This window comes from Emericellopsis cladophorae (genome assembly GCF_022114955.1).
Source record: "Emericellopsis cladophorae strain MUM 19.33 chromosome Unknown NODE_105_length_33349_cov_112_175102, whole genome shotgun sequence".
NCBI lineage: Eukaryota > Fungi > Ascomycota > Sordariomycetes > Hypocreales > Bionectriaceae > Emericellopsis > Emericellopsis cladophorae.
Window position 1 is genome coordinate 23882 of NW_026251030.1, and position 9468 is coordinate 33349.

At 60.9% G+C, this 9468-nt stretch overlaps 5 protein-coding genes across 5 annotated transcripts; 3 read left to right on the forward strand and 2 right to left on the reverse strand.

The window, feature by feature from the left end:
- Positions 1-374: 374 nt before the first annotated feature.
- On the reverse strand, positions 375-1730 carry J7T54_001397 (uncharacterized protein; the record flags this gene model as incomplete). Its single annotated transcript, XM_051510460.1, has 1 exon — positions 375-1730. One exon carries the CDS (start codon positions 1728-1730, stop codon positions 375-377), a length of 1356 nt encoding a protein of 451 aa, XP_051358644.1.
- Positions 1731-2137: 407 nt separating this feature from the next.
- Positions 2138-3898, forward strand: J7T54_001398 (uncharacterized protein; the record flags this gene model as incomplete). Its single annotated transcript, XM_051510461.1, has 4 exons — positions 2138-2295; positions 2351-2442; positions 2503-3565; positions 3631-3898. The coding sequence occupies 4 exons, from the start codon at positions 2138-2140 to the stop codon at positions 3896-3898; spliced, it is 1581 nt and encodes a 526-aa protein (XP_051358645.1).
- A 127-nt stretch (positions 3899-4025) lies between these two features.
- On the reverse strand, positions 4026-5143 carry J7T54_001399 (uncharacterized protein; the record flags this gene model as incomplete). The annotated part of the gene is made up of 3 exons (XM_051510462.1): positions 4026-4143; positions 4205-4688; positions 4747-5143. The coding sequence occupies 3 exons, from the start codon at positions 5141-5143 to the stop codon at positions 4026-4028; spliced, it is 999 nt and encodes a 332-aa protein (XP_051358646.1).
- An 822-nt stretch (positions 5144-5965) lies between these two features.
- J7T54_001400 (uncharacterized protein) lies at positions 5966-7680 on the forward strand (the record flags this gene model as incomplete). The annotated part of the gene is made up of 2 exons (XM_051510463.1): positions 5966-6175; positions 6226-7680. 2 exons carry the CDS (start codon positions 5966-5968, stop codon positions 7678-7680), a joined length of 1665 nt encoding a protein of 554 aa, XP_051358647.1.
- A 503-nt stretch (positions 7681-8183) lies between these two features.
- Positions 8184-9170, forward strand: J7T54_001401 (uncharacterized protein; the record flags this gene model as incomplete). Its single annotated transcript, XM_051510464.1, has 1 exon — positions 8184-9170. One exon carries the CDS (start codon positions 8184-8186, stop codon positions 9168-9170), a length of 987 nt encoding a protein of 328 aa, XP_051358648.1.
- Between the last annotated feature and the right edge of the window lie 298 nt (positions 9171-9468).

Sequence of the window (9468 nt, forward strand, 5' to 3'; positions counted from 1 at the left end):
TGGCCTCGGGGAATGAGACTGACTCGCAGTGTATACTAGGACAAAGGTGAACTATGACATGTAGGTAGCTGGCGGTTTTCTTTATTTATTTCCATCTTCCTCTTCTTGCTATGCTTTGGATGATCAATCTAGGAGATGCAAAGGACGTACGGAGTAATGCCGACGTACGATGACTGGGTTGTGAGCCCCGCCCTTTTTGACTCCCGGGGCCCGGGCCGGGCCCGAGGGATCCGCCCAAGACTCTAGATCCGATCCCGCCATACACTAGATAGGAATGTGCATAGAAGATGGCACTAATGCAGCCTTCTCGGCCGACAAGATCCTGCAGAACATCGCTGTGGGGCCAACTTTCATGTACAGGCACTCCCTCCCTTCTAAGAACGGCCGAGAGCCTGCCACAGGGCGCGCGCAGGATTCAAGGGATACGCATCCGCCAGCTCCTTGCAGGCTACGACCGAGGCACGCCAGCCGTCCTGGTCCCAGCCGTCGAGGCGGTGTGCAGCCGCCAGCGGGGCGACCTTGAGCGTTGGGAAGCACCACAACCACCAGGCCGCCACATACGCGTAGCCAAACAGCCGCCGGAGGAGGGTCGGGTTGCCGTCGTCGGGCACGCCCAGGGCCATGAACAAGGTGTCTTCGACGAGTATGAAGGCGGGCTGCGCGAGGAAGTACACCATGGCGCCGCCGTCGGACCAGCCCTCGGGGAAGTCGCGCGTGACCATGTACGAGCCCACGGCGTGGATGAAGCCCGAGACGGCAAAGGACAGGAAAAGGAGCCCGTAGCGCCGCACGAGCCGGGCCACCCTGTTCTTGGGGTTTCTCAGCATGGGGATCTCCTGCTGAAGGAAGAGGCCTGGTGCGTCGGTCGTCCGTCGAAGCATCATGTGCCAGTACTTGCCCCAGTACCTCCGGAGCGAGTAGGCCTCGCTCATGCTGTTGAACATGGGCGGCCACAGCTTTGGGTCCGACCAGCGGCCAAACACGCCCGTGGACACGGTGACGATGGAAATGACATTCTCGGGCAGCGCCACGTGCCCGTACACCACCATCAGCCATCCCACCGTCACGTAGGCACGTAGGACCAAGGGCTGTCGCAGCACGGCCGCCAGGCCGCTCGCTATCGTGCCCTCGCTCTCGCTCTGGTCCAGCGTGAGAATGACATCAGCCGCCACCGACACCAAGTGCACAATCAGCAAGGTGCACAGTGAGCGGAACACGCGGTTGGCCACAAAGCCCCAACGCGTCGTGTAGTCCGGCCGCGGCAACGCCCCGACCTGCCAGCTCCACCCAACGCCGCGCTGCGAGGTGATCATCTCAAATGCCCAGTTGAGCTTGCGCAGTGGACCGTACGTCTCGGGGCCATGGGGACCGTCATCGACACCGTGGCGGAGAAGGGACCTTTCCGGATCGCGCACCATGTACACGCGGTCCATGATGCGCGCGGCCCAGCCGGCGATGAGCAGGCCGGCCGAGTAGAGGTCTGCCTGCGGCGCGCCCGGTGGAAGCGGTGCGACAAAGGCACACGCGATGAGGCCGAGCTGTACAGGGTAGAGTGCGCGGCGGAAGAGTGAGCCAGCCGGGAAGAGGAAAATGATGGTGGTGAGCAGGAGTGCGCAGATAATAAACTGAGGTGCGACGAGGCCTGTCGAGCCTGTCGAGTCCTGGAGCACGCGTAGCAACGACGACGGCGGTGCGGTGGCCGTCGCCGACGAGTTGATGGGAACGGCCATGTCTGATGGCCCCGAGTATCGTAGACAGTACTCCGTAGTATGGTTGTGAATCTTGGGCTCTTGGAATCTGGCACTCTATGCCTGTTCCAAACTCACACGTAGCATGTCTGCACTTTATACCACACCCAGCCCGAGCGTCCACATTGGCATTTTATCTTTGCTGTCCTAGTTTAGCATGATATCCCGTAACATGCACCGAACAGCCGCCCGCGCGCTTCGCTCCCTCTTTCGGCCGAACATGCTGCTTGCATGCCGAATCTACATCTGACGAAAATAATGTGTCCTTCTAGTGTATCCGTACTCCGTACTCCGTACAAGTTGAACCAACATTGCATAGGGCTCTGACCAAAGGGGGTCTTTCGGTTCTTCCATTGCGTGCATCACAGTTTCCAAGCCAAATCGTTGACATGATGTTTGAGACGCTCATGCAAAGCAACACGGGTACTGGTGTGGTAGTGGTGGTCCTTGCTTTCGCGGTCTACCATCTCGTGAGGGCAATCTACCTCATCTACATCAGCCCTCTCTCTGTCTTTCCCGGCTCGCCATGGGCCGCTCTCGGCGAATAGTGAGTGTCTACCCTCACCATCACCGCCTCGTTACTAACCTTGGTCTCATTGTAGCTGGGAGGCATGGCACAACATCGGCTCGAGCCCAGGCAAGCGCGGCCAGACGCTCTTCCTCCTGGAGAAGATGCATCGGGACCCGAAATATGGTGAGATTTACTCGTCTTGCTTGACCTTGCATTGAACAACGCCAGCTGAACAGTTGCCAGGCTCGGCGATCCGCATGGGGCCCAACGAAGTGCACGTCTACGACCCGCGCTTCTTTCACCAGCTCTACTCGCTCAACACGAGCTTCTACAAGGACGAGTCCATGCACAAGGTCCTCGGCGCGCCCGCCTCCACCCTCGCCGAGACGGACCCCGTCAAGCATAGGGCGCGGCGCCAGCCCCTCGAGTCCCTCTTTTCCCGCCAGTCCATCCTGCGGCTCGAGCCGACTGTGCTCTCCAAGATCGACTTTGCCTGCCAGCGCTTCGACGAGCTCTACAAGGCCGGAAAGCCCGTCCGCGCCGAGTGGGCTCTCAAGTCGCTGAGCTTCGACATTGTCAGCGAGTTCTGCTTCGGCTCGGGCCTGGGGGCACTGCATGACGACGACTTCACCAGCGACCCGGTGCGCGTGTTCCGCGCGTACCTGCACAGTCTGCACATCATCAAGGCGTTCCCGCTCGTCCGCACCGTCTCGCAGTCCCTGCCGCTGTGGCTCGCCCGTGTCTTGTCCAAGACGGTGGCACGCGCCAAGGAGCTCGAAATCCTCGTCCGCGGGCGTGTCGACGCGTTTGTCGACGCGTACGAGAACGGGGAGAAGCCCCCGTTCCCCACGGCCATGGAGAGGCTGCTGCAGGCCGGCGAGGACCTCAAAGCGCCTGGCGCCGCGGATATCCCCCTGTCGCGGGACTACCTGCGCGACGAGGTGCTCACCATGATCTCGGCCGGTACCGACACGACGGGCATCTCGACGCTCGTGGCGCTGTACTACACTGTGGCCAACAAGGACATCCAGGCACGGCTGCTGGCGGAGCTCAAGACGGTCATGCCCGGCCCCGATGATGCAGCCTGCTTTCAGGTTCTGGAGAAGCTGCCGTACCTGACGGCTGTCATCAAGGAAGGGCTGCGCGTTGCCAGTCCCGCTGCCAGTCGCACGCCGAGACTCGTGCCCAGGGGGGGCACGACGTTGCCGGACGGCCGCTTCCTCCCCGGGGGGACGCGCGTGGGCATGGCCATCTACCACGTGCACTACAATGAGGATATCTTCCCGGAGCCCAAAAGGTTCATGCCGTACGTTTCCCCACCGCAGCAGCTTCCCTATCGAGCGTCCAAACTGACCCATGATTCTCTCCCAGTGAGCGTTGGCTCGACGCCGACAACGGCGGCACGATGCCCGAGCGTGTCCCGGAGATGCAGCGCTTCATGGTGGCCTTTAGCAAGGGCACTCGCGCGTGCATCGGCATCAACCTCGCGTACATGGAGCTTTACCTTGCCGTGGCGCATTTCATCCGCCGCTTCGACATGCAGACGGACACGACGGCCGAGGACATGAAGTGGGATGATATGGTGGTTGCGTGGTTCCATGGCGATTTCACGTTTATGGCGCGGAGAAGGACGGAGTGAGCAAGTTGGAGGGAGTCAATAGAGAGCGAGGGCTCATGCGGGATGTTTATCGTGGAGCTATTTCAATGCTAGAGCCAATGCCAGAGGTCCGGACAGGGTCTGGATGAGTTTGTTCACAAGGTAATCACTACGCGGCGACATATGTGCTCAAGGCCGGGTCCATCTTGGCCAGATCCATCACAGTCTCGTTCCAAAGGTCGTCTGTGAACTTGTTCCCCTCGGGCGTATCCAGAATCGCTGCGCCCCTACAGGCGATGAGCATGGTCAGCAAGCATGATCGAAACGTGTACAGACGGAACCACGTACGGATGCACCTGGTTGTTGTTCAGGAAGGTCCCGTGCGCCTCCTTGCCCACCACCACGGCCGCGTATACCAGGGCCCTCGCGGCGTCCGGTATGCTCCTCCCAATCAGCTGGCGGACGCATTGCATCAAGACTTGCATGGCGGGGTTCAGGTTCCTGTCCAACCCCTTGTTGCGCACGAGCCCGGGGCAGAAGTCATTGACGATGACCTCGTCGGCGGACACGAGCTGCGCCAGCTTGCGGCAGTAGGCGCTCACGCAGAGCTTGGTGTCGGCGTACCGGAACAGGCTGCTGAAGTGCTTGGGGTCGTCCCAATGGCCCAGCACCGACTCGCCGGGTCCGATGGGCGCCTTGGTGAGCGTCTCCTGGAAGACCTGCGTGATGGAGCCCGTGAAGGTGACGCGCGACGGGGCGCCTCGCAGCCTGGCCGTCGCGCGGAGGAGGGGCAAGAGCTCCAGCGTGATGAGCATGTGCGTATAGCAGTTGACTAGACACGCACTTGTTAGCAGTCCTATGCGAACAGAACGATGCGTCCATCGCCCGACCTTGCATGTTCTTCTCGTGACCTGTTGGCGCGGTTTCGAATCGGAGCTCGACCTGGCCGCCGTTGTTGATGAGGATATCCAGCTCGGGCACTTCCTTGTTGACCCTCTGGGCAAACCCGAGCCCCGAGGCGTAGTCGGCCAGATCGAGCTGGAAGACCAGCAGCTGGGCCGCCGGGTTCTGGCGCGCCACGTCCCCGTCAGCGCGGAGTGCGGAGACGGCCAGCTGGCCGTTGGACACGGTACGGCTGGCCACGATGAGGCGCGAGACCCCGAGCAGCAGCAGCTGGCGGCAGGCCTCGAAGCCGATGCCAGCGTTGCCTCCCGTGACGATGACGGTCTGGCCAACCAAGGTAGTGCCGCTGGGCGTAGGGGGAATGGCGGGTTGGACGATACCCATGGTGGCTTGCATGTAGCCGTGTAACTTGGCTGGGTTACTGGTGCCGCTGCGGAGGGTACTTGTAGGAGCATGACACTCGGGACTCTTGGGATGCATTCAAATGATGTCCATTCTTTTCTTCTATCAACCCCCCAGGATTACGTCGCCGGCACACATACATACAGCCTCGGCAGCTTCTGGATCACAATACAACTTGGCTCTCCCCCCATGTGTTTGGACAAGCAAAGACGCTCACGATACACCGGAGCGGGCTAGAGAGGAGCGAGACGATGGGGGAATCCGAAATGGACATGATGGATGCGCGACCACAACCGCGTGCACGTTTCGTTTGTGCTTGTTCTCGGCCGACCGTCGTCATCGTCATCGTAATCTCTCTCCTTTTGCCTCAAGCACGGTACCGGGTCTAGAACCGTGGTGTGCGCTGCAGTCATGGTGACGGGGGTGCATTATCCCCCTGGCCTAGCCGCATGCATGCGGCCCGTGTGGGCGCGGGCGGATGCAGGCTGGCGGGGCCTCCAGGGTCCAAGTCCGCTAATCCGCCTGATCGCCCGCCATGGATCAATAGGCTAAAAGTGGAGTCCGCTCGCTAGTCCGCACCCTAGTCTAGTCTAGTCTAGTCGATGCAGCCGCAACTCCGCCAATTCCGCAGGTTGGACCTACGGTAGAGTGAGTCCCCGTCATTGCTTCCTTGCTCCACGCACGTCCTGACCTAAATGCATTCAATCAAGGGCCTTTTTTCTCTCTTCTACAAATCCCTTGACCGTCCAGCACCGCACCCTCGACGCTCTTGACGAGAAAACCAAGACAAGAACAAGCGACAACATGGAAGCTAAGAGGGATCCAGTCAAGGTTGACGCCGAAACGGTGCCGCCCACGTCGACGCCGTCGGGGCTCCCGGACCAAGGAGAGGCGGAAAAGGCTGCTGTGGATGCAGAGCCAGACGTCGACCCCAACGAGTATCCCACCGGCCTTCGCCTGGTGGCCGTCATCGTGGCCTTGGTCCTCTGCGTCTTCCTCATGCCGCTCGACACGGTACGCACCGCTCCTACCATTTTGACCCCTTCCTCTAACTCGTATGCCAGACCATCCTCGCCACGGCCATTCCGAGCATCACAGCCGACTTTGGTCTGGCGGATGTCTCGTGGTATGCCTCCGTCTTCTTCTTCGTCGTCGCCGGCTTTCAGTCGTCCTGGGGCAAGGCCTTCCGCTACTTCCCCCTGAAGCCAGCTCTGATCCTCTCCTTGATCATCTTTGAGCTCGGGAGCATCGTCGCCGCCACCGCCCAGTCATCCGTCGCCCTGATCATCGGCCGCGCCGTCACTGGTCTTGGCGCGGCCGGCATGTCCTCGGGCGCTTTCCTCGTCGCCGGACTCATTGGCCCGCCCCGAAAGCGCCCCATTTACATCGGCATCATTGGCGTCTCGGCCTCCATCGGCGCCGTCAGCGGGCCCTTGATTGGTGGAGCGCTGACCACCGGCCTGAGCTGGCGGTGGTGCTTCTGGATCAACCTTCCTCTGGGCGGCGCCGCGGCTCTCTTCCTGCTCTTCTTCTTCCGCACCCCGCCGTCGTGGAAGCCCAAGCAGGAGACCTTTGCCAAGAAGCTGTGGCATTTGGACCCCGTCGGCGTTGCGCTCGTCATGGGCCTCAGCATCGCCTACACCCTGGCTTTGCAATATGCCGGCAACGGCGCGAGCTGGGGCTCTGGCAAGGTCGCGGGCCTCCTTGTCGCGTTCGTCGCCATCTCGGTTGTCTTTGGCTTGTGGGAGTGGTATCAAGGCGACAATGCCATGGTCCCCGGCCACATCGCCCGCCAACGGGATCTTGCCGTCGGTTGCGTCGTCACCTTCTTCCTGTCCGGAGGCTTCTTCATCTCCGAGTACTACCTGCCCATCTACTTCCAAGCCATCGACGGAGACAGCGCGCTGCAGTCCGGTGTCAACTACCTGCCCACCATCATTGCCAGTGGCGTCGCCATCTTGGTCTTTGGCGGCATCATGTCTGTCACGGGTGTCGTGACGCCCTATCTCCACGCCTCGGGCGTCATCTCCGTCATTGCCGCCGGCCTCTTGTACATGCTCGACCTCGACACCCCCACGGCCCGTTGGATCGGCTATCAGATCCTCTGGGGTTTCGGCAGCGGTCTGGGAATGAACATCCCCATCCTGGTTGGCCAAGATCGCGTCGACCCGGCCGACATGTCGGTCGCCACGTCACTCATCCTCCTGTTCCAGACGCTTGGCGGCTCTTTCTTGGTCAGCGCGGCCAACGCCGGGTTCTCCAGTACTCTGCGCCAGAGCCTCGTGACGGAAGCACCCACCTTGTCCCCCGAGGATGTCGTTGCTGCTGGTGCCTATGATCTGAAGAGCCACTTTGGTGGCGACGGGCTGCATGGAGTTCGAGTGTCGTACATGGATGCGCTGCAGGTGGTGTTCGCGGTCATGATTGCCTCGAGAGGCGTGAGCTTCTTGGTAGGCCTGGGTATGTCGTGGAAGAAATTGGATGCCGAGAAGATGAAGAACCCGGGACACCCAGTCTAGTCGACCAAGGCGGAATGTGCGAGGGGGGAGGGTGGAGAGGTGAACTCGTGGCAGACAGAGGCTACTGTGTGGACCAAGTTTAATAATTGCGGGCTTAGCACACCCCAAGACTAGATAGATACCAAGACTGGCTTTTATTTTGTACCATTCCTACTCGCCATCGTCACTGTCGGTGCGGTGAAGGTGCCTCCCCCGATGATGGATCGCTGTGACAGGGTCCGGTGCAATGCCGCCGCTTGTGCCTGTCCTAGTTATGGCAGAGATCCATAGCTAGGACAGGCACAAGCGGCCGGCAGCCCAAGGCATTGTCCGGGGGTACTGTCGGCCGGCAGAGACGGCTGGGCGGATCCTTATGCTTTGTACCCGCCGGAGCAGTCGATGTGCCATAAAAGCAAGCTGCCCGCCCTCGAGACAATACTCAATCAGTCAACGAGAAGAACGAGCCGGGAAAGACATGAGGCGAATTGACGTGCACCATCATTTTATCCCCCAGGCGTATCGCGATGGTATGTAACATCAAGCCGCACAATGAAGGCGTCGCATTGACCCCTATAGCCTTCACCAGCTCCGCCGACGGCGACCTCTCGGGCTGGTTGTTGCCGGAATGGACCGTGAAGTCGACGGTAGCCCTGATGGAGAAACACCGCATTGGCACCGCCATGCTCTCCATCACCTCGCCCGGCACCTCCGTCTTGGACCATGACTTGCCGCGCGCAAACACCCTCTGTCGCGCCATGAATGAATCGGCAGCCGCCTTGCGGGACGCGGATCCACACAAGTTTGGCTTGTTGGCTTCGCTCCCGCCTGTCACGGTGACAAACATGGCTGCCGTTCTCCAAGAGGTGACGCATGCCTTTGACGTGCTGCACGCCGATGGCGTGACGCTGTTCACGCGCTACGGGCCTCACTACCTCGGCCATGAGACCTTTCGCCCGCTCTGGGCCGAGCTGGATCGCCGGAACGCCGTCGTCTTCATCCACCCGACGCACTCGGTAGGCCACGACACCATCTCCTCGGCAGCACCCCAGCCGCTCATCGACTACCCGCACGAGACGACGCGAACCGCGGTGGACATGATACAGCAAGGCGTCGTCGTCGACTTTCCAGCAGTCAAGGTGATCCTATCCCACGCCGGTGGCACGCTACCGTACCTCGCCATGCGTGCGGCGCATCTGGCGGTCGACGCGCGGTTCAGCACGCTCCCGGCCGACGACTTCCTCGCGCGCGCAAGAACCTTCTACTTTGACCTCGCGTTGTCCAGCAACCCGCGCCAGCTGGATCTGGTGCTGGCATTTGCCAAGCCGGGTCACGTCTTGTACGGCAGCGACTTTCCATATGCTCCGTCAAAGACGATTGGGACATTTGTCGAGGCGCTGGATGCGTACGAGGAGAAGCTAGATGAGGAGACAAGGTACTCCATCACGCGAGGAGGGGCGCTGCAGTTGTTTCCTCGATTGCGGGTCCAAGGGGATGCATCATGCTGGGAATAGGCTTTAGGGTTACACAAGTAGACAGCTTGGAAATTACACCTCTAGTAAAAGGTGAAGCATCGTCCATTCAGTTTCTTTGTGAGGAGGCGTGAGCCTCGCCGTCTTGTCGCCATGCCACGTCTCTATAGTGCGTTTGCCAGAATCCTACATCAAGCTATACCGGAAGAATGCAGCTTACTAAAGGAAGCATCAGAGTCTCTTAGCCGGTCGGACCAGTCAGTGTCGGGGGGGGGGGGGGGGGGGGGGGGGGGGGGGGGGGGGGGGGGGGGGGGGGGGGGGGGGGGGGGGGGGGGGGGGG